Here is a 23,249-nt window from a genome sequence, read left to right on the forward strand (position 1 = left end):
CCCATAATGCCAAATGAGATGAAAAGCAGCTGACAAACAGTTTAGCTCCGTCCTTCCTCCTTCCCTTCACCCTGAACTTCCCTCTGCTCCTCTGGGAGGCAGCCAGCGTTTCCAAAAACCTGCAGCCGCTTTGTTTTGGCTGCCGCCGCTCCCTGGGCCGCAGGAAGCTCATCTCCTGGCAACCGGGAGGATGCACCTTTCCTCCCTGGCTTTCTCTCCTCGGTGCATTAAAGCAAATGTGTCTCATGTTGCCAGGAGTCTGTTGAAAATCATCTGCATGTGCTGGGGTTCTGCTTCCCTCCTCGTCCCTGGTAGGGTCCTTGTTAGGGGTTCTTGTTAGGGGTCCTTGTTAGGGGTCCTTGTTAGGGGGTCAGCTGATCTGTGGGAATCACAGTGATGTGTTTGGTGTTTGGGGTCTCTGCTTGCTTTCAGCCCTTTGCCCTGTTGTTGTTCTGAGGCGGGGCAGAGTACAGAACGCGGCGCCGGAGCCAAGGTGTCGTGTTTCTCTGCTGCACACAGGCAGAGAGAGAGAGTTTGCCTGCGCCCACGTTTAAGGTGTGAAGATTACAGAGGAGAGGCAGGAATTTACTTTAGAGGTTTGGTTTCAGGGTAATAACAAATATCTTCCTCGTGTTCTTATCTCCACTGAAGCTCCGCCCCCCCTGCTTCAGGCTGCAGGGCGTTGGAGATGCAGGACCCAAGAATTTTTGGTTTATTGATTTGATCTTTCATGCTTCATTGTTCTTGCTGCTTTGCCAGTTGATGAAACTTTACAAAGTGATGCTGCGGCCGGTTTACAGAATGTTCTGAGCGTCTGGAAGGTCTGAGCCTTGTTGAGATGATTTTACGTGAGTTCTGCCCTCCACAATAAAAGCTCAACGAATCTCCTGGATTCCAATGACATCATACTGAGGCTTCAGGGTCAAAGGTCAGAGCTACTATAGGCTACAGATCCATGACAACATACAGAGGGTTCAGGGTCAAAGGTCAGAGTTACTATAGGATAGAGATCCATGACAACATACAGAGGGCTCAGGGTCAAAGGTCAGAGTAACTATAGGATAGAGATCCATGACAACATACAGAGGGCTCAGGGTCAAAGGTCAGAGTAACTATAGGATAGAGATCCATGACAACATACAGAGGGCTCAGGGTCAAAGGTCAGAGTAACTATAGGATAGAGATCCATGACAACATACAGAGGGCTCAGGGTCAAAGGTCAGAGTAACTAGGGCTCAGGGTCAAAGGTCAGAGTTACTATAGGATAGAGATCCATGACAACATACAGAGGGTTCAGGGTCAAAGGTCAGAGTAACTATAGGATAGAGATCCATGACAACATACAGAGGGTTCAGGGTCAAAGGTCAGAGTAACTATAGGATAGAGATCCATGACAACAAACAGAGGGTTCAGGGTCAAAGGTCAGAGGTGAGTATCTGAGTATCCAACTAAACTTCTTGTAGAGGAGCTGAGGCTTGTGGTCATGGATCTATGTAGCGTGTCTCTTTGAGGACACGTGACCTCGAGTTTCCCTCTCCCGCGCCGTGCGGGCACCAAAGCCTCTTATTTCCTCTCGGAATCCCGCTCTGGAGAGTTGGGATCCTTGAAGCCCTTTCCTCTCCCCACATCTGAACGCTCCCCAGTGACGCTGCGTGAGTCGATAATGTGGCTGACGTCTGCCGTCGTGTGTCGGTTGAAGTCCCTGAAATAGAAATGTAAAAATAGAAGCGCACAGAGAAAACTACAGAAAACAACAACCCTCTCCGCCCGCCTTCACCTCTCGCTCTGCGCCTCACAGCAGCAGCCGCCGCCGCCGCAGCCTCGGGGGTATCCAATTATGACGCCCTTGAGGGAATGACAGTGCTTGGATTTCTGTCAATACAGGGTTCAGGTAGTGTTTCTCAGTAACACTCTGAATTATTGATGAGGGGGACGGGGAGAAGAGATGGGTAGTTAACATTCACTTTTATGTATGAGGAAGAGAGAGGGAGATGAAGGAGGGGGGGGGGGGCAGGAGCGGGGGGGGGGGGGGGCACAGCAGCGACGCTCCACAGCATATTTTAATCCGACACGTTTGATTGGGCGACCCGGGACGGAGTGGAGCGGACGATAAGGAACGACCCTGGGAGAGTGAAGGTGGCGTGTCAGGAAGCGGCGAATAGTCAGAGAATTACAGACCTGCGTGAAGATGGATCTGAATAATTAAGAGGAGGCTGACAAATGAAGAAGAGGCAGGACTGATCCCCCTCCTCCCCCTCCTCCTCCTCTCCCTCCCCCCCGTGTTGCAAACAGACACGAAGACGATGGATGAAGCTTGCGGCGGTTATCCAGATCGATCAGAGTACCGTCTCGGTGTCTCTGCCATAGATCCCTCTGTGTGAAGTCTGGCCAGCAGAGCGCCGTCCTGGATTCAGGGCCTGGACTGGAGGCACGAGGAGTGAAACCCCATCCCTGAAGCCACGGGGCCGGGGCCGGGGCCGGGGCAGGTTTCGCTCTTTCCCGGGCACAGGCCGTTCAGCAAGACGCCAATATCCGTGTCTCGGCTTCAGAACTTTTGTTGACGCTGGCCGTCAGCTCGGCTTTACTCCGACATCAATCACGGCGCCGCGTTCCTGCCGGGGCCGGAGTGGAAAGCGCGGGGATTCTCGGTGCGAGGGGGAGAAAAGAGGAGCCTGACGCGGGGTGACACTCCATGTCCTCCGTAATAGGATGACCCATCACTTGTCTGAACTCTGCGGGCGGCGGGGTTAAAGCCCCTCTCCCCTGCCACCGACCCGAGTGGCAGTGATGGCGAGGAGGGGTCACGACCTCCCCTCGGCCCGCCGTGGCGGTGGAGAATGAGACTACATTATACTGACAGCAGACAGTTGACATGCTAATCCAGGAGCTAAGGCTCCGCTGGGACCATTGATTTTCTATTCTTGGTGAACGGCACAAAGCCAGCCGTCACTCCTGCTCCTCCTCTCATGCTAATGCTCTCAGAGCTGCTGCTGCTGCTGCCGAGGGCCTCTTGAGCCACGCCGTTTGTTGCCCACGCTGAACTATCCTGAGCTTTTATCCAACGTCAGAGTCAAAGTTTCCTCGGCATCGCTTTTTCCTCGTCTCCTCTTCCTCCTCCTCTTCCTCTACAGTAGAGGTCCAAAATAAGGTTCACGCAATATTTCATCACCGAACTTGATTTATGGCAGTTTGAGTCGCCGGGCGTCGACGCGTTAAGATGGAAATCTGAAGAGACGACACGGGGCAGAGCGAGACTAACAACATGCTGACTGACGACTTAGAGGCAGGAAACAGAGACAAGGATCACGCAGAAGTGCTGAACATATTTCTCCTTTAGTCTCAGAAGGAATGACAGCAGATTAGAGAGGTTTGCTGTGGTGTCATGTGATCTGTGAGGGCGCTGTAGGTGACAACTGGGCTCTGTCAGTCTGCTGTGTTGACTGAGAGAGACCCTGGTCCAGTTTGAGCTCCACGCTTTAAACAAACAAATGAATTTCATCACTTTTTAATCCAAAACATTGAGACGAGGAGGATTGTATGGTTGATGACTTCCCTGCGGCACAGATGAGGTTTCCTGTTGATGAGGTTCTACAGCATATTAGCAGCAGAGAGGTCAGACTGGTAGAATGGAGCCTTCAGGCCTGGATGGTGATGAACTTGACCTCTGACCTCACATCAGGGCCGTGTGATGGCCCTGGAGTGAGAAGTTTGTTTGCTTGCTTGTGTGTTGAGGTGAGCGGAGAGCGGTGATGTCATGTAGATGTTGTTGCTGGCGTTGCAGCAGCAGCAGCACCTCAGTGGCACCTCAGTGTGCACGGCGCTGCCCCCGATGAGCCTCAGCGGGCGGCTAGAAGTGTTTTTAAATGCATTCTTAATTGGACCCGGGCCTTAACTACTGTAGGACTCATCTGCCCCCGCCCCCTGCTGCAGCCCGGGCGCCGTACAGTCCGCCCACCTCTGCATCCTGCGGGGGACGTTCTCCCAATTATTGCCCGGCGCTCCTCCGGCCCGATTCCAATTTGCCTCGACGGCGTGTTCGTGTTTAGCCATTGGAAATCTAATTAGCAAAAGTTTTCTCCTGTCTGAGAGGTCGAGAGCCGGAGAGTGGAAGTGACTGCTGCAGGGCCGTGTGTGTGTGTGTGTGTGTGTGTGTGTGTGTGTGTGTGTGTAGAGCCTAATGATGCTCACTCACGCCTGTGTGATGGTCCTCCAGTAAACCAGTCCGTGTGCTCATCATGTTGTTTGTATGTCGGCGGTGTTTGTGCAGTGTCGGCCCACAAGGAGAAGTGGAGCGCCGGGAGTAAAGCGCCTGTGTGTGTGTGTGTGTGGGTAATGATGGGGCGGTGTGATTGGTGTCATGGGATAGTGAGCAGATATTGGAGGCCTGATGAACCCCCCCCTACCCCCCTACCCCCCCTGCCCCCCGCCCCTCCCCCCCAGCAGACCTCATGTCTCCAGCCTGAACAATAGAGCGCTTGTTTATAACTATGGATCATTTCTATCATGTGTTGTTCTCCTTTCTGCCAAATCAAATCATCCTGAATTTTGTTTTGACAGCTTACAAAAACATTCGTCAGGATTTATTGCCAGGAAAAAGCTGGAAGTGTTCTTTTTTTCTATCTGATATCGCTACCAAACTTATATTCATCTTATGTGTGTGTGTGTGTGTGTGTCTGGGTTGTGATAATAAGTCTCTGTTAACCCCGTGAGGCCTTCAGACCTGCCAGGGAGCCAAACAAGCGCTCAAGCAGGAGGGGACTGGTTTGAGAAATGTCACTGCTAAGGACTTCACCTGTTGTGTTTGGTGCCCAGTGACTCAGTGACACAACTTAGAAAGACTTATCGTGTTTATGACGTAACCATGGATACAGTGTCAGCGTCCAGGTGATCAGAGTGAGGGTGGCGCTCTGAGGTGATGAGTGGAGGCGTCTTGGTTTCGGTCTTCCAGGTTACAGACTCAGGATTGTGGTGCTGTGTGTAATTGTGTGCAGCAGGTGTTGATGTGTGACTAAAATAACTTCCCCCTGCTTTCACTGCAAGAGGATAAAACTCTTCACACTTCACATCATTTAAAGTTTTTGATGGAGGTGTGATGGCCGCCCCGGCGTGTGGAGGAGCAACATTAACATTCACCCGCACGTCTTTATGAACGTTAACGTTAACGACTCCACAGCTCCGCTCGCGTCCATCAGGAGGGACGGTTGGCGTTCTGGAGTCCCATTAGTTTGGCCTGGATGTTTGTTGTCATCAGGTTTGGGCCGCAGCAGAGGAGGAAGTTTCCCTTTCAGGCCCGCGAGCCGAGGATTGTCTCATCCCTGCCCTCGCTCGGGGGGCCTCACATTCAGAACGCCGTCAGGACCCGGTCTTATCACAGAGCCGGCCCTGTTGGGGCGATGTGAATGAATGTCAGATAATCAATGGTTCGCCCTCAGCGGCCCAGAATCCCCTTCACTCCAAAAGAGCCGCCAACTGTCTGTGTGTCCCCCGTGACTCCACAAGTCCACTTCATTAACATCAAAACCATCCAAACCCGGAGAACACAGAGCGATGGGATAAGCGAGGGTTTATTTCCCACCGACAGCTGCCGGCTCATCAGCCCAGCGCTCCCTCTGCAGACTGAATACTTCACACAGTCATGTTCACGCCAAGTTGGATTTTAAAAAAGGTCTACATGTCTGGGACGCGTTGTTACGTGGACGGCGGCGGTGCGTCTGCTGAGGCGATCAGTCGGCCTGAGAAAGGTCAAACAAGATAAGCCTCCCAGCAGCCTGTTCCACCGGCTGGGCCTCGGGAGCCTGCAGGCGTCTCTGCTTACGTGCCTGCATTCTTCCTCTCATTCTCACAAACTGGCCCGGCTGTTTTGTTACATTTTTTCTCTCACTATCAGTCACACTGAGAGACGAAATGTCAGACGGCTCGTTTGGAACAGGCGGAGGAAATGTCTTATGAGAATCCACCATGCACCTGCAAGACAAAAAAGAGATGAGGTCGTTATAGCAGCTGCAGACGTCTGACTTACATGATGGACCTGTGAGTAACCATGACTTTAGTACAGGACAACATGGAGATCAAGTCTCTTTATCCTGACGGCGTGTTCATAGCCATGACAGCAAACAGATCCCTCTAACTTTATGAGCAAAGACTTGATTTATACTCTAATGATGCTGCTGCTGCTGCTGCTGATGAACTTTAAACATGTTTCAGTCTCTGCTCCAGTCAGGATGAGTGGTTGTTGCGTTTGTGAGTCTGAGTTGTGTGTTGCATAATCGAGGCTGACATTGTTGGAGAACTGAAAAAGACACAAGGAGCTCAACCTAACCAGATGTACGTAGAGTCCCGGCAGGACCCGGTGACGGTGATATGAGGTTAAAGCTCTGTAATAAAGAGGAATATTTATCTCTCATGCTCAGGTCCTGTGAACATAACTCTCAAAGCTAATATGCTAATGCGGCGTCCTGCCCTGAGTCGTCCGCTCTGACAGCTTATTAGTTTGTTTTACATCATCGCGCGGCGCCGCTCGCGTTCAGCCGACTCCCCTTCACAAAACGCCTCGTCTCTGGAAAACAGCGTGACAGTCCCAACTAACTGGTTTTACAGCAAAAGGCGTGCAGGGAAGGTTGTTTACGGGCGCCGCGCCGCGCTGTTGTGTGGAGTGAAAGGATTCTCTAAGTGCTATGGTTGCGCCAATATTTTCTTTAATCCGGAATGATTTGATAGGACCTGGAGGCGAGCCGCTAACTGGTCTAATCCTGGCGTAGCTCCTCGCAGCTTAAGTGAGCTCCTCTGCTTTTAATATTGTAAAGCCTGCAAAACGTCTGCAGCAAGCTCGCAGTAATAAACACATCAGAGGCTTTATGCTCCCTGCGCCGCCGCCGCCGCCGCTCCTGCTGGAAATGGAATCTCATATTTCTCCCCTCATATGTTCCCGCTCAAACGCTGCTACTGGAGTTAGCTTGTTTTTTAGACGAGTCACCGTTTGTCTGATGATCGCCTCTTTACTTCCCCCAAAAGAGTAGAGATGTGCCTCCGTCCGCTGCTATGTTTTTTTATGCATATTCACAAAAACAACTTGGCTCTGCGATCATTTGATCTCTGCGTTCTGGGACTGTTTGCATTCTGCAGTTTACAGCTGTTTGCTCTGTTAGTTTTGTTTTGTTGTGTTAAGTTAACTAAAGTTCATCCGGCGCTCGTGTTGTTTTCCTCGCAGGCTTCTCGTATTAGATAGAGACGTATTTGTGATGAGATGAAAGTTGTGTGCAGCAGAATTCGGCGCTGATGGCGCCGGCGTCGCTCCGCTGGGTCGTTTCTGTGGGCGCCCCGGGGCAGCACAGAGGCACACACACACACACACACACACACACACACACACACCGCGGGAGCTTCAGTCCTGACCTCCAGCCTCTCTGCAATACAGTCTGATTTAATTAGTAACTAGATGCAGCTGAGCTCTGTCACACACGGAGGCTTCAGTCGTCCTTCAGCCTACAGGGGGACGTTTGAAAAATGTATTCATTGGCATGATTGGAGTGTAATTGTAGTTTGCTTCTGTTTGTAAATGGCGTGGATCTGAGCGGACGCAACGGTGCTGCAGCCTCAGCCTCGGCCGGCAGAAGTGGGTCGGTGACTTTATTGCACATTAAAGCGTTACAAAGGTTTCAAAATGGATGCCTGAAATGAGGAAAACACTATAGAAGTTTTATGTCCTCCTTAACATAAATAAGAGCCCATTAGTCCCTCAGGTGTGCTGTGGTGGTGCAGCCTGACGGAGCCGCACAAGCTGTTAGTCACACACACACACACACACACACTCTCCTGGATTTATGTAGCTGCACTCTTCACTTGACCTCGTTGCTAAAAGCAGCTTTGTCCCCGCTCATAAAGGAGGCAGACCGTTATCTGTATTAATGACAGTTCATGTCTCTGTTTACTTAATTTCCTGCTCCCACTTAAAAACCGCGTGGCCCGAGTGTCGTTGCCAAGCGGCGGCTCATCATGTCGGGCTTTAAGAGGAGGGCACTCTGCCCCCAATAAGCTCGCCGCCGCTGCCGCCGCCGCCTCGTCCAAGTCCAGTTTCAGGAGATTTCCCCGCCTTCATCTGCCTCCTTGTGCGATGGCGCCTCGATGTGAGGAGCAGGATTTCTCCACATTACGGCGCCGCAGGACGTCAAGTCATAATTGTTCCCTAGATGGAAACTTGCTGTAAACTTCGATCCAAACTTTTCACCGCGTCGCTGTGTTTTGGCGTTGGCTGTTGTTTGTTTTGTGGACGGCAGTTTCCTGTCTTCACTTGTCAGACGGTCTCAGCTGTGCGGTGATTTCTTCTTCTCCTCCACTTTTCTGTTGCTCACTCTTGTTAGCGGTGTCGCTCTGTGCTTTTGTTGCTGCTCGATGGCAGCTCGCCGCTCTGTGCCCTTGAGTTTCGCTTTGAATTAGTCAAAACAAAGGGATTTCCATGGCTGCGATCCGCCTGTGTGTGTGTGTGTTTGTGTGTGTGTGTGTGTGTGTGTGTGTGTGTGTGTGTGTGTGTGCATTCAGGCCCAACCAACCACAGTGCTGATGGCTGTCACCGGGATGATGTCACCACTATTCCTGTTTTATGTGTTCAAGAAGATGTTTGGGTTTTTTTATCCTTGTGTTTTATTACACTGACACACATACATGTGTAGCCAAGGACACACACACACACACACATACACACACATACAGTGAAGAAACGCACCAAACATTTGGTAAGGATGAAATGAGTTTAAACATGTTTCCATTAGAGTTATAAATCAAATCCAAGTTCAAACAAACGTTTGTGTTAAGTGGAGCAACCGAGCGACTGTAAACAACAGACGCTGTGGCGGTTGACATCTGGTGTCACGCAGCTTCGCTCTTCTTTTGTGTGTGTGTGTGTGTGCGTGTGTGTGTGTGTGTTATTAAACAGAGTGGAGACACACCCTCATGACACACACCTGGCACATGATGCTGTGTTGTTGTGAGTCGTAAACATTGCATCACTTCCTGTCCCTCACACAGCTGGACGTCTGCTTACATGACATTACATCACTTTTTACATTTATTATTTTGTATTTTTTGGACTAAGTTCCAGTTTTTAATCTCCTCTTTGAGCCATTTTAGCTTGATTAGTTTCTTTGGCAGCTCTTTTTCTGTCACATTCAAGTCCTGCAGTCAAACTTTGACCTTGATAGATGATCAGGTGACCTCACCGTGACGATCAGGACGTCCCTGCGTCCTTCTTCCTGTCCTCCCTCGCTCCCTCTCCGCCTCTTCGTCTGCTCCTCTCCCTCTCTCCCTCTCTCTCCGTCTGCACTCCATCACATCGCCGCATTGACATAATGCGCCGCATGCTAATAGAAGCTCAGCTGCCACCTTCACACATTGCCGATGTCATTGTTTGATTATGTAATTGTTGTTGTAGATGTTTACAGTGATTACAAAGCGTCCGGACGCACGCCGTGAATACAAACCAGCAGATGAAGCCTTAGGTTTCTGTTTCGACTGATTACATTTGGAATCTGTTCCAAGTTGATAAAATATGGATCACAAATATTTTTCTCCTTTCTGATTAGCAAAGAGTTCCAGACGATCGATGATAATAATAATAAAGATAACGAGTCATTTAGAAGTCCAATCAGATTATGTCCCAATAAAGAAATCCTTCCTTCTCTGTTGATTGATTTGATGATGGATCTGCTCTGCTGTGATATCAAACCTGAAGCTGCAGGAGGAACTGACTGTGAGTGTGTGTTCTGTGTGTGTGTGTGTGTGTGTGTGTCCTCACAGGTGGAGGTGAAGCCGCTGCGGGCCATGTGTTCCTGGTGAAGCCTCATCTCCCGCCACCATGAGGCTGCAGCCCGGCTCGGCCCGGCCCTCCTTTGCCTCGGCGCTCCTGGCTCTGACGCTGGCCGCCGTCTTACCTCGGCCGTCCTCGGGCGCCACGCCGTTCCCCCAAGACCTGGAGCCCATCGGCACCGTGGGGAGAGAGAGTAAGTTCCCCCGCTCCGCTTCCTTATGTGTTGTGTTGCCATGGTGATGGAGAAGTATTACGAGGGTCGCACAAGAGGCGTCTGGAGAGAGACGGCGGTGATGTGGCGGCGTGTTGATGTTTGGCGACGACAACAGAAACATAAAGAAAATAAACCTGAAACCCAGAGTTTGATGGTACAGGATACATTCAGAGGTTGTAACTTAATAAGTAGCAGTCATAATCATCATAATTCAGTTTCACTTCCTGTGTCCTCTGCATTTCACCTGCGCCATCTTAGACACTCACTTCACATCAACACTGTACTGCCTTGATCAAGGGCGACGGCAGAAGCATTGACCTTTGACACAAAGCGTTCTGCTGGTGGGGCGAAACCAAAGTGTCCTCGCTGACACAGGGAGCACAAGGACATGTGGAGCTTGGGTTCCATGGGACGGAACAGTGAGCAGATGGAAGAAAGTCGGTTTATAGACGGAACCAAGGCGACACCAGTTTACACCAGTTTACACCGGTATAGAGCAGTTTACTCCAGTATAGAGCAGTACACACCAGTATAGAGCAGCACTGTCATGTCTGCTGGCTGCTCTGCTCTTCCTGCAGCTCTGGCCGGATGAATCAGACTTCTCCAAACTGCACTTCTACAGAGTTAAACACCAGAGTTCATGATGTGAGATGATCAGACTCTGACTGACTGAGCAGTTTGACCCCCCCCCCCCCCACAGGGACCCATCACCGGCACCCAATCACAGGGGAGGTCTTCAGAGGAGGTCCCGGCCGGTGAACGTAATGGGCCATAATTGATTTAAGAGGCGGCCCGGACGGCGGCCCACACGCTGTAATTGATCTATCTGGAAGAGAGTAACGCAACCATTAGCAGGAATAGCTGCACTAATAGTCCTATATGTGGAGCGCCCTCCCAGGTGTAATGAGAGCAATTTGTCACCTCCCGGTTCCAGCAGGTGACAGCGTGGCAGAAGGCCCCGCACGCCTCTCAGGCCTCGGTAATGTATGGTAATACATCGCCATCCTGAGGGCCCCGGCTCCTCTCTCTCTCTCTCTCTCTCTCTCTCTATCCTGTGACTCACCTCAGTGTTTCTATGCCGATTCCCTCCGACACAAGGCGGCAGAATGTGATCAATAATGTGTTGGAAAGTCCATTACTGATATTTTGTAGTATTGGAGGTGCAGAGAGAGGAAAGAGCTTCAGCTTTGCAGAGGTATTGAATCAGCTGCAGAGTGTGAGCTGAGGGTGAGACCTCTGTTTGCTGAGTGTGTTGAGTTTCTGTCCATCAGGTGAATCCAGACAGCGGCTCAGCCTGGGAGGGATCAATGGGTGCGATCAGATAGAAACAGACAAAACCGTGCAGCAGTTAGAGTCTGAATGCAGATGGCCGTCCCTCAGATTGAACATCATCAGCCGTGTTGTTTTCCATTGTCGTTCCCCGAGCGGCGGTGGATGTGTGTGTGTGTAAAGTAGCTCCTTAATCATCTCTGGGTATTATTCCATTTTCATGCCACATGCTGGAACACACAGTCCCGTCCTCTGTCCTCTCGCCGCACACATCAAAGTGAGCATCAAAATAGTTTCCCGGCAACAGAGACGTAAACAGGTTCACTTTGATGATGAAAATATTACGCAAATGTAGCACAGAGAGCAACAATGAGAGAGATGAGAGTACAGGGAGGGGAACAAACAAGAACAAAACAGGAAGGATGCCTGGCTCGCTGCCACCGAGACCCCGGCTCTCGACCCCGGCAGCCGCAGGCGCCGCTCGGCTCCGCCCACAAACAACACAAACGGCCTCTGACCCCCGGACAGCTGCTGATGCTGAGCCCCTTCCTCACCTCTTATCTGGGCTCAGCAGAAGGCTCAGCTACATGTTCCAGACGTTCCTCTGCCCTGGCCAGGCCCTCCGGCGCTCCTTGTGCGCCCAGGTCCTGTGGTACAAACAGTATCTGGATCATCTCAGCAGCTGACCAGACGCCCGAAGCTCCTCAGGTAAAAGACGGCAGAAAAACAACATCCAGCCCAGAGACATGAGAAGTTCCTCCTCTGTAAGGAGAATAAGTCCAAACTCTGCACATTGATCTTTGTTATTGATGCACCTGGTGTGTGAAACAACAGGAAGTCCCTTCTCCACCTTCACCTGCACCCCGGGCCGTCAAAGGCGCTGATCTGTGGCCGACGCTCTCCTTTGCCGCACCAACAACTTTAAACAGAGTGAAAGTGCTGGAGAGTAATTAGCAGATCTCATTTGGCGAAGGAGGGAAAATGGCCGATCCGCTGGGAGTCTCTGTGCCCGGCGGCGCGGCGAGGGTCCGCCGCTCGGCCATCATTAGGACTTTAAATCTTTGAACAGTCGATTGGAGACGAGCGGCCGGGGGATGTAGGGCTCCCTGCTGAGAGAGAGCGCGGCTGCAGATTGGGCTGTATTTCTGGCGGGGGGTTGCTAATTCAGCAGCAGCCCGGGTCAGATGGGAGCCTGGAGGGCACCAGGCGGCACGGCGGTGCTGAGCCCAGACTTTACTCTGAGAGAACATCCAGGGAGGAGGAGGAGGAGGAGCTTATATCAGCTCTGAGGTTAGGCTTCTTTACATGTTTGGATGCAGATCTTTACTGTCTGGAGCCTGGAGAGTGAGCTGCTGACATCTTCATCGTCATCTTCTTCATCATCTTCATCATCTTCATCATCATCTTCATCATCATCTTCATCCACTCAGATCCGCTCAGATCCGGCTGGCCTCCCTGACACCAGCGTCTCCTTGCTGGCTGCGTTTCTTCTTCTTCTTCTCCTCTTCGTCTCCGTGTTGCTCGACCTTGAGCTGCTGTTTTGTTTCGAAAATAAGTATCATTTTTAATAGGTTTTCCATTCTGCTCTAATAAATGTGGAGCCACGTTCCTCCCCGTGTGTGTGTGTGTGTGTGTGTGTGGGTGTGTGTGTGTGTGTGTGTGTGTGTGTGTGTGTGTGTAATTGTTGTGATTAATTGGATCTGATTCTTTCTCCACAGTGGAATTGAAAAATGAGCTGCTTTTTTTTTTAAAAGCGCCGACTGTTGGACAGCTTAGAAATAAATGGAAGTGTAACTGTGAGGTTATTGTTCATGAGGCTGCAGCCAGGAGACTCTGGACCTTTACTTTACTGCAGATCCAGCAGCCGAGCCCTTAAACAGATAAATGGAGATGTAAACAAAGTGTTTCCTCCCGCAGCCTCGTACCTCTACCCCAACTTCCAGGGCCTCATGTCGGACAACGACACGGTGCGCCTGGGCCTCGACTTCCAGAGGATGCTGAGGATCAACCACATGCTCTACATCGCTGCCCGGTGAGTCTGGGCCCCCCCCACACACACACACACACACACACACTGTCTCCTCATCCTCTTCATCCCTTTTCATACTTAACATTCACTTTCCTGCCCGTATCTTAATGTGGACTCCGTCTGTAGCTAAAGCTGTAAATGTGTTTGTTTCATTCATGCCTGCTGCATATTCTGGGTTCATTCCTTTATGAACCCTGAGTATGCAGCAGGCATGAATTTACATAAATCATCCCGTTGTCGTTGTTGCATTGGAGCAGAATATGTTAATCCTGCGTTTACATCTCGTCCTCTCTCTATACGTGAGGCTGTGAGTTCTATTCTGAATGCACAGACGCTTGTTGTTCCCTCTCCTCTCCGCTCTGTGTTTATCTTCATATCTGTGTCCGTGGTTTCACCGCCCCGAACCCTCGGATCCCCACAGGAGCCTCCCCGGTCCCGTCTGAGCTCATATGCATGCAGTCAGGCCTCTGTTTATCTGCTGATTTGTTTAGCTTTAATTTAGTCCCGAAAGCAGATTAACAGGGAGGGCAGACGGAGACGCAGACTGACAGGGACAAAGGGACACAAAGTACAACAGAAGTACAAGAGGCGAGCGCTACCAAGGCCAAGCTACCAAAACTGCGCTAACAGCAGGAGGGAGGAGTCGCTGCCGTTAGTTGACAGATGAAACGTGAATTTGACAGTCCGGCAGCAGGTGGAGGAGGAAGGCGTCTCTCTGGATCAACATGTGAAGGGTTAATCACGCCAGGGCCGGAGCCAGAACCTCCGCTGCTCATTTTAATTGCGCAAAACTAAAAAGACTCTTCTGGCTCCGTCCCAGAATGCTGTGCGTCTCGTGTCTCTGCCAAGAAGCCAGAAAGGTACAGAGACCCCTAATGCCCCTAAATGGACTTCCTATTTTCCTCCGCTGCACCCGACAGAGCGCTCGCCTCGACTCCGCAAAAGTGATTCATCCCGGTTTCATCAATAGTTGGGAAACTCTCAGCTCACTCTGCTCCTCTGCGGTAAAAGCTTTGACTGAGCCTGAAACTTTGCCCCTCAGCTCTCAGCGGCGCTCAGCAGGCTCACGTGTGTTTGGTTGAAGCCCGGCGGCGTTTCATAGTGAAGCTCCACAGATTAGAGGTCAGAGGTCAGAGCTGGTGCGATGTGTTGACTCTTCTTCTCTTCCCCGTCTCTCTTGCAGGGACCACGTGTTCGCCGTCAATCTGGCCGCCTCGACCGAGCAGATCGTCCCTCAGCAGGTAAGAACGTCCGCCGTCTGCGTGGTTACGTAGTGACGCCGCCCCCCTGTGGACACGCCAACACCTGCATGAGTACAGAACCAACAACAGCGTCTCAGGGACTAGATCTGTGTGTGTCTGCGGTGATGTTCTGATTTAAAGCTGAGGGAGCCGGTCTGCTGCTCAGCTGATGTTTGTGTCTCATTGTGAGTCTTATCCGGCCTCTCACTTCCTCTCCATCCCAGGCGTGCGTTCTGGGCTGCTGCGGCGCCGCGCTCGCTCTTATCTGATTCTCATTTGTCAGACATGATTGCTCTTAAATAAAGCCCCCCCCCCCCCCCCTCTCAGACTGGGCCGTGTGTTTGGCCGCATTCAGATCGGGCTGAAGCGTGTGTATTCATCCCGATGACGCCGCTGCTCCGCGTCGGGGAGATCAAACTTATTGATTCTGCCGCCGACGGTGCCGCAAAGAAATGAAAAGGCAAAGGGGCGACGCGGCGCCGGCCCGTCTGTTCCTCACATATTTACCTGAAATCCCAGATATTGAATGTTTGCCGTGCGTCGTCTCTCCGTGGTTCAGAGCCGCCGCCTCGCCGTGACAGAGACAGAGATTGAGAGGGAAAATATTCAAACTCCGCTCGTAAACCACCGCCGCACTCTGACTCCTATCCCCCGTTATCCATCTGAGCGAGGTCGTTAGTGTGTGACTGAGTCATATCTCCGGAAAAAATGGTGCGTCCTCTTCATCACGGATCCATTCCTTTACTCCGGCTCATTCCGGGAGCCGCTCTCCATTTCTCACAGCTCGCCTCATTCACATTCCCCCCTTCACTGATCTCCCCGGGCCGGGCGGCCATAAGTAATTATTAGTAAACCAAATGGAGCGCGGCGGAGGGGGAGGGCCTTATTTCCATAATGCTGACTCCTCACCGAATCCTGTCAGATCTTCACAAAGTCGCAGCGGAGACGTTTCCCGGTGAAGGACCTGGAGGGACGGACGCCGCGTGTTAAATCAGATGACAAAGAGTCTGTCGTGTTCGCCCGCCCGACGCCATCGCTCCCCTCTGTCGCCGCCTCTCTATCAGCCGCCTCCATCCATCACCGCTCCTTTATGGGCCGCAGACAGGTCATCAGTCTGTCACGCGGCCGGGACGCGGAGATAAAACACGCCGCCACCGCAACACGAAACGTGTGTGTGTGTGTGTGAGAGCGGCATACTGAAGCTTTAATGTATATGGGAGCGTTTGAGGGACATGTTTGTGTGTGCGGTCTTGTGTGTGTTGTTGTGTAGACGTGTACATTGACATCACGTCGTCATGGACACCGACACTGTTTTGACTGTATTTCTACTGTGGAGGCGTGATGTCATCAGTATGGAGGCGGGGCTAGGTCACTGGCTGTGTGAGTCCTGATGTGGCACCTGAACGCCTCACACTCCTGATGTGGCACCTGCACCTGAACGCCTCACTCTCCTGAGGTGGCACCTGCACCTGAACGCCTCACTCTCCTGAAACCACACAGTCACTCCACCTTTGGCCTGCAGGAGTGTGTGTGTGTGTGTGTGTGTGTGTGTGTGTGTGTGTGTGTGTGTGTGTGTGTGTGTGTGTGTGTGTGTGTGTGTGTGTGTGTGTGTGTGTGTGTGTGTGTGTGTGTGTGTGTGTGAGACGGTGCTCGGTCTCACCTGCTGTGTAAATGAAGACAACGTCGAAGTAAATTCCCACCCGTGAAGGAAGTGGCGCTCTGTGATGGAGGACGCTTTAGTGAGAAGCTCAGGCGTTACTAACCGCATTAACGATGGCTGCGTCCCATTTAGCTGTGCCAGGAAGCCGCAGCGGTGAGTCAGCACGCTTCACTCCAGCTCTCTGGCACCGCAGCGGCTGAGGGGATTGTTTATGTTGGGGCTTATTCCTGCGTTTGAGGCATGGGAAGCTGAGAGGAAAACGTGGGTACAGACGCCATCGTGAAGCAACGAGGGGCTGAGAGAAATAAAAGAGCAGCACCACGAGGGAGAAGCTCTCCACACTGCTGGACGTCTCTGGATTCATTTTTATTCCTTCTAATCCAGATTTGTTGGCGGACCCTCTCTGGCTCCTTGCGGGGGGTCGGCTCAGGCTGAGCTCAGTCTAACCTCGGCTCCTTCAAAGCTCCGTGTGCCTCCTGGAGATGAGCCGAAGGGTTAAAAGATGCAGAGGCTACATTGGGAATGAGAACCAGAATGGGAATCTGAACCTCCATTGGACTTCTCTGGAGCTGAGACCCCCAGCAGAGAGCAGGGCCCCTGTCCGCTGAGACCCCGCTCTCCGCTCTCACATCGTTCCCCCGCGTCGCTGCGGACAAAAGCGCAAACGACCGGGAATGAGTGTCAGCCGCTCCGACATCTCCCAGCATCCTCGGCGTTATTGATGAACTCAGAGTGAATTCCAGCTCAGTAAATTAGCGGTGAGCCGGCGGGCGGAGCAGTAAACCTTCACACAGACCTCGTTAACCAGCTGATGGATCTGCTGCTATAACGGCCCGCCGCTCGACCCACGCCGCTATAATGAAGCGTGTGTGTGTGCGTGTGTGTGCGTGTGTGTGCGTGTGTGTGTGTCTGTGTGTGTGTGTGTGTGTGTGTGTGTGTGTGTGCGCTCCCGTGACGATGTGCAGTTATCCTATGTGATGGTTTGATGGCGGCCGGTGTGTCCGGGGGGAGTCCAGGTGCCCCTCCCCCTTGGCCCCGCCCCCTTAACCCCCCTCCCCACAGGCCTGCCTCATGTGTGTGTGTCTGTTGTGGTTGTGGCCTCCAGCTGATTGTCCTGTAGTGACTGATCTTCTGCCTGTTGATGGCACTTGAAGCTGCGATGGAGGAACAGCTTCTCTCTCTGCTCACAGTTTGTCTGCTCCGCTTTCAGAAACTCACATGGAAGACGAAGGACGTGGAGAAGTGCACAGTGAGGGGGAAGAACAGCGTGAGTGCAGTCACACTCTCCCTCTCTCTCTCTCTCTCTCTCTCTCTCTATCTCTCTCTCTCTCTCCCTATGTTTCTATCTCACTCTCTTCCTCTCTCTCTTTGTCTCCCTTTCCGTGAACCCCCCTCTCTCTCTTCTCTCTGTTGCCCTTCTCTCTCTCTCCCTCCCTCCTTCTCTCTGTGTCTGTCTCTCTCTCTCCATGGGTCTGTCTTGCTCTTTCCCTCTATCTCTCTTTGTGTTCCTCCCTCCCTCCCTCCCTCCCTCTCTCTCTCTCCATTCTCTTTCGGTTGCTTTCCCCTGATTTGTTATTTTCCCCTTCTTTTCATTTCCTTACACACACACACACACACACACAAACAGAGACAGAGAGTGTGTGTGTGTGTGTGTGTGGTGAAGCTGTGCAGGTAGTTTATCTGAGTCGGTGCCACAGCCGTCAGTTCAGAGCCGACTGGAGGTTTTGGCAAAAGGTCTTCCTCCCCTGAGCTCCAGAGAAACCTGAGAGTTATGATAACAGCTGTAAAACACTGTGTGTGTGTGTGTGTGTGTGTGTGTGTGTGTGCGTGTGTGTCCCTATGTGTGTGTGTGTCTGCTGCACAGTAACGTCAGCGTCTCTTTCTCTCCTACAGGATGAATGTTATAACTACATCAAAGTGTTGGTGCCGCGTAACGATGAGACGCTCTTCGCCTGCGGCACGAACGCCTTCAACCCGACCTGCCGCAACTACAAGGTGAGACTGAGCACGACGTCACGGCCGCCGCTTCCTCCTTCTGCCGGGCCGCCATCACAGAGCCGACCAGCTCCATCAGGACACACTCACATGAGCTGAAGCTTCACACACACTTACATGTGGTAACTGAGACTTGATACAAAGTAGTCGGTTCAACTCATGGCTCAGGAAGTAACTGATCAATCGGAGGGAGAGAGACGTCTGATGAACGTGTTCTTTAGCTGCGTGGATGTTCATTTACGCTTCGTGACTTCAAACGCTTCATGTTGAATCATAGACAAATGTGAATCTGTCGACGAAGCGCAAGTTATGGCGAGAGAGCAAACAAAGCGGCTTCTTAAGGAGGGAGGAAGGAGGAGGGAGGGAACCAGGAGAGAGTTTAAGATTTAAGTCTGATCCCTGCCAGGAAGAGAAGCCGTCAGCATCTGGCCACATCTCCTGTTCGTTGTCCTGAGTGATGTGTGAGGAGAGGCTGTGCGCTGAGTGAAAACACACTCAGGCGGAGGCACAGTTAGCATCCGAGCTAAGGCGGCGGCTAGGCTAAACTCCCACAGTCTGAGCTCAGGCCGACACATTGTGACTCCGTGTCTTTGCCGAGCCCCGGAGGTGACATCACGGGTGAGGAGCGTGATTCACAGCAGGCCATTAGAGGAGGAGGGAGGATGAAGAGGATGAGGAGGATGAGTCCCGCAGCTCAGGCCGTAAATCTAAACGCTGCAGAGAGGAAACCCAAATCCACCGAGGAGCTGGAAAGACTTAAACATTCGCAGCTCTCTCCTTCTCTGGCGTTTACTGATCCATGCGTTGGCCTGCCAGGCGGCGCCGCAGGGTCCTGACCATCAGCACCGGGGGGTCCTTTAGGGCCTCCACATTAACGGCCAGCAGAATGAGGAATAGTTTCATTTCACTGCGATCGAGTAAAAGGGTCGATGGAACGAGGAAGAATTAACAACATCAATTATCAGAGAGAGACCGACGCACACACACCTCACACACACACCTCACACACACACACCTGAGCTGTTACTACTACCTATTTACAGAAAGAAATTAGCACTTCTCAGGGATGTAAACAAACAACCCGACCTTGTTTCAGACGCGAGCAGAGGAAACGTGTTTGAGGCTCATTTGTCCTTTAAGAAGCTCTTAAAGAGGAAAGTAACAAATCAGATCATTACTTTAGTTAATGGAAGAGAAAATGATGTAAAAGAAGAACATAACTGGTTGTCTTGACGCTCAGACAGTCGTGGGCTTTAGATCGTAGCGGTGTGAAGCCGTCTCAGTTGATGATGTTGTTTATTTAAGTGTTGAGTTCAGATCTGATCTCACAGAGGAGTTGAGTGTCGGGGCTCATACTAATCGCGGCGCTGACGTGTGATTCCCTCTCGTACACACTGACGCCCTCCTCCGTTGATATGCGACCTCATCGCCCGGGTAAGGAGACGGCGAGGGGCTGAGGCGAGGCGTTAACGGGGCGGTGGTGATGTACAGGCGTGTGTCAGGTTACAGAAGGGAGGGAACGTGTTAAAGATGAAAACACACCGGCTAAGCTATCGTGTGAAAGCTGGCTCCTCCTTGGCGGAGGTGTAGCTGGCGGCTGTCAGACTCAGTTACGCTGAGCAGGATCTGCGGTGTGAGGCGACGGGGAAACCTCCCGTAAACGCTCAGGCTGTGATGGATGGCTCGCCAGAGTTTAATGGATTTCTTCTGGTTTCATAAAGCTTAAAGTGTTTTACCAAATGTTCAAGCGGCGGAGGAGAATAGAGCGACACAGAGCGGCGCAGAGCGGCTGCTGACCTGCAGAGTGTGGAAACTTCATCGCCTCGCTGTCATGGAGCCCTGCAGCGAGGACCAGCTGATTTACTGTTCAATCCCTCCTCACACTCCTACACACACACACACGCACACACATTTCTGTTTCTTCCCCCCCCCTGGTCTGGAGAGGAGACGCCTGTCCGGACAGCTGGGGAAGCAGGAGGACGTGTAAATCACAGTGTGTGTGTGTGTGTGTGTGTGTGTGTGTGTGTGTGTGTGTGTGTGTGTGTGTGTGCGTGCGTGCGCTGGGCCGTGCACAACACAAACGGAGCTCGACGTGCGTTTGTGAAATCTAAACCTTGAAGCTTCTCGTCCATCTGTCTCCGTCTGCTCGCCCGGTAACTGCGTCCTAATTAACGCGCCGCCCCGTTCAACGCTCCGCTCTGATTGGCTAACGAAGGACTCACCGCTGTCTCCAGTGAAATACACGATGTCATCGATGAGAGGCTCGGTCAGATTCTGAACCGTTTGGAGCTTTGATCTGCGTCTGAAATGATCATTAGCACTCATTAAGGGGACTTACGGGTTCAGACCCCTGAGTGGCTGCTAGAAACCAGCATGACTTCACCAGTAAAGGTTAAAGGTCACATGTACGCAAACACACTAAACACCTGAAGGAAACGTTTGTGTAGATTTACAACTCAGGCTCTACAATCAAAGGTTGTATTATATGCGATGCTGAGCGCCACAGTGAGCTCCTGCTTGTCCTGCTGACGTTTGGTTGTTTCTGATTCATTGTCGGGCGTCTTGTTCTCATGACCTCTTGGCGTCTCGGGGTCGTCACCTCGCTGCGCTCGCGTTCCCTCATGAATAGAGAATCGCGGCGCTTTACGCAACGCTGAGACACGGAGACACAATCGGCCTCTTGTCGGCGCTGATAAAGGGTTAATTCTTGCCATTTTGTTGGCATTTGTTGTCAGAACGACCCAGATAAGCAAAATGTCATCAAGACAAGCAAGGGAATGTGAAGCTGCTGCCCTGATGGAGTCCTGCTGATGTCAACCAGTGGAGTCAGAGCTGCAGCATCACGCCGCCGTGTTCTCCTCTCCTCATCTACATGATCAAACACACACACACACACACACACACACACACTGAAGTCAGAATCAGATCCGCAGCATGTTAAACTGCTCGTTAGCCGTCTGTGATCGTTAAATTTCATAGATCCGCCCACACAGTCGATCAGTCGATTGATTTAAATGGAGACTTTTGATCACAGTCATGATGAAGAGGAGGGAGAGGATTCTCACCGTTTAGATGAAGGAGTTGACTGGAAGTGAGACGTGCTTGGTGGTGAGAACACACAAAACGCACAAAACACACAAATCACAGCTACAACGACAATACAAAGTGTGAATACTAAAGCAGCCAGTAAACATTGTGATGTGTGACCTGTAAGGTGATCGATCGTTCATAAAGGCTCAGATGAGTCTGGATTGATTCCTGCTCCAGGAGCAAATCGACTCTTCCACTCGCCGGAGTCTCGGGAGATTAAAGTGAAAAACTGGAATAAAACACAAATGAGTCTTAGAAAAAAACGGCTGCATGGAGAAATGTGTTTTTAATAACTCCACTTTCAGCCACGGCTTCACTTCTTACAGAGACAGAGATGTGCTGAGCTGCTCCTTCCTCTTCGTCCTCTTCTTCTTCTTTTATGATGTCCGCCCTCGCCCAGTTTGGTTCACGTCACAGAATAACAACAAAACAACAACACGTCACCGCCGCATCGTCAACCCTCGGTCTCTTAACTGTGTGTGTGTGTGTGTTGAAGCTGCTCTGCATGATTCCCCCTCTGCCCTCCACTCACACACACAGACACACACACACACACAGTTTCCCTGTATCAGCTCTTTACAGCCTTGTTAACAGCAGGTCAGAGAATAGCAGCTAAACGTGTGCGGCTCAGAGATTCTGCTCTTCTCTGCGTGACTTCAAACTCTCTTCTTCTTCTTCCTCTTCCTCTTCCTCTTCTTCTTCTTCTTCCTCTTCTTCTTCTCCTCGTTTATGGACCCCACCTGCACCGAACACAGATCACATAAAGTTAATCTTTACGACGCCCCGGCTGTCGTTTATTACGGCGCTTTGATTTGATACGCCTCCTTTTTTTTTTTCCTCCCTGCTTGTATAAAAGACTTTGGAGGCTTCGGAACAAATTTGTTTTTGACCCGGAGCGTTTACAAGCCTGAGACAGTGATGTTGTTATTATCAGGTTTGTGCTTACACCGCTGCAGGCCCTAATAAAGCCTCCTCTCTGTGTGTGTGTGTGTGTGTGTGTGTGTGTGTGTGTCCTCTCTGACCCAGATGTCCACCCTGGAGCAGGACGGCGAGGAGGTGGTGGGTCAGGCTCGCTGCCCCTTCGAGTCCCGCCAGTCCAACGTGGGCCTGTTTGCAGGTGAGCCGGCGACTGACTGATCTCCTCTCTGTTTCCACGCGACGCAATCTCCCGGAGCCACACCGGGTCGGCTGCATCCTGCGTACCCATGACAACACACAACTTCTTTTGCCGTCACATCTGTTCACGTCTGACCTTGATTACTGTGAAGGGGCTGTATCTTTAAATGGAACGCTGCCGTGCACAGAGTGAACCAGGAGGTCATTAAGGATGAAGATGTGTTGTTGTAACGAGCCGGGCTGATGTTCACGTACAGCAGGAGGATTATTCATAGTCTTATTGTTACAGGCTGAACCAATCAGCACTTGGCTTCACACTGAGAGTGGAACCTCAGGGAGCTGCAGCCGCGTCTGCTGGAGGCCGAGCTCAGAACCAGGGTTTAGTTGGAACTCGCAGAGTTTAGAGGAATGTGGTTTGGCCTGCAGAGCTCTACCTGTTTTCACTCAGTCTGCACAATCCCGTAAAGGAGTAAACCAGGCCAGGGATTTGGGAAAAACCTCAAAGCTGGAAAAGGAAATGTTTGATTGAAATAAAGAGTGAAGTGTGTGAAGATGACAGTTTGACTTCAGCAGTCGAGGAGGAAGGCCTGTTGTTGGATGTGACATGTTCTGCTTCTTAGGCTCCTCCCACAATATGGACCTCAACTAAGTTTTTTCTACCTTTAACCTGCAGGCGGCGATTTCTACTCGGCCACCATGACGGACTTCCTGGCGAGCGATGCGGTGATCTATCGCAGTCTGGGAGAGAGCAGCCCGGTCCTCCGCACCGTCAAGTACGACTCCAAGTGGCTGAGAGGTGAGGGAGCGTTTAGGTGTTTGGAAACGGACGACTCGGC

The 23,249-nt window shown here is 51.6% G+C and overlaps 1 protein-coding gene across 3 annotated transcripts in view; it reads left to right on the forward strand.

Annotated features, from left to right (window-relative positions):
• The window catches only part of sema6cb (semaphorin 6Cb), a 106,104-nt gene that overhangs the window by 49,973 nt on the left and 32,882 nt on the right, over nucleotides 1-23,249 (forward strand). For 2 of the 3 annotated variants that reach the window (XM_076138855.1, XM_076138857.1), the window contains exons 3-9: nucleotides 9,790-9,992; nucleotides 13,200-13,314; nucleotides 14,495-14,552; nucleotides 17,423-17,479; nucleotides 18,106-18,207; nucleotides 22,324-22,414; nucleotides 23,087-23,209. In XM_076138855.1, the coding sequence (XP_075994970.1) occupies nucleotides 9,848-9,992; nucleotides 13,200-13,314; nucleotides 14,495-14,552; nucleotides 17,423-17,479; nucleotides 18,106-18,207; nucleotides 22,324-22,414; nucleotides 23,087-23,209 (691 nt within the window). In that variant the 5' untranslated portion in view covers nucleotides 9,790-9,847. Of the gene's footprint in view, nucleotides 1-5,868; nucleotides 6,031-9,789; nucleotides 9,993-13,199; nucleotides 13,315-14,494; nucleotides 14,553-17,422; nucleotides 17,480-18,105; nucleotides 18,208-22,323; nucleotides 22,415-23,086; nucleotides 23,210-23,249 lie in introns of those variants that run through there. The other variant, XM_076138856.1, reaches the window with a different exon arrangement.

This window comes from Genypterus blacodes, unplaced genomic scaffold (assembly GCF_046128005.1).
Source record: "Genypterus blacodes isolate CSIRO-AG114 ecotype Tasmania unplaced genomic scaffold, CSIRO-AGI_Gbla_v1 ptg000412l_1, whole genome shotgun sequence".
Lineage (NCBI taxonomy): Eukaryota > Metazoa > Chordata > Actinopteri > Ophidiiformes > Ophidiidae > Genypterus > Genypterus blacodes.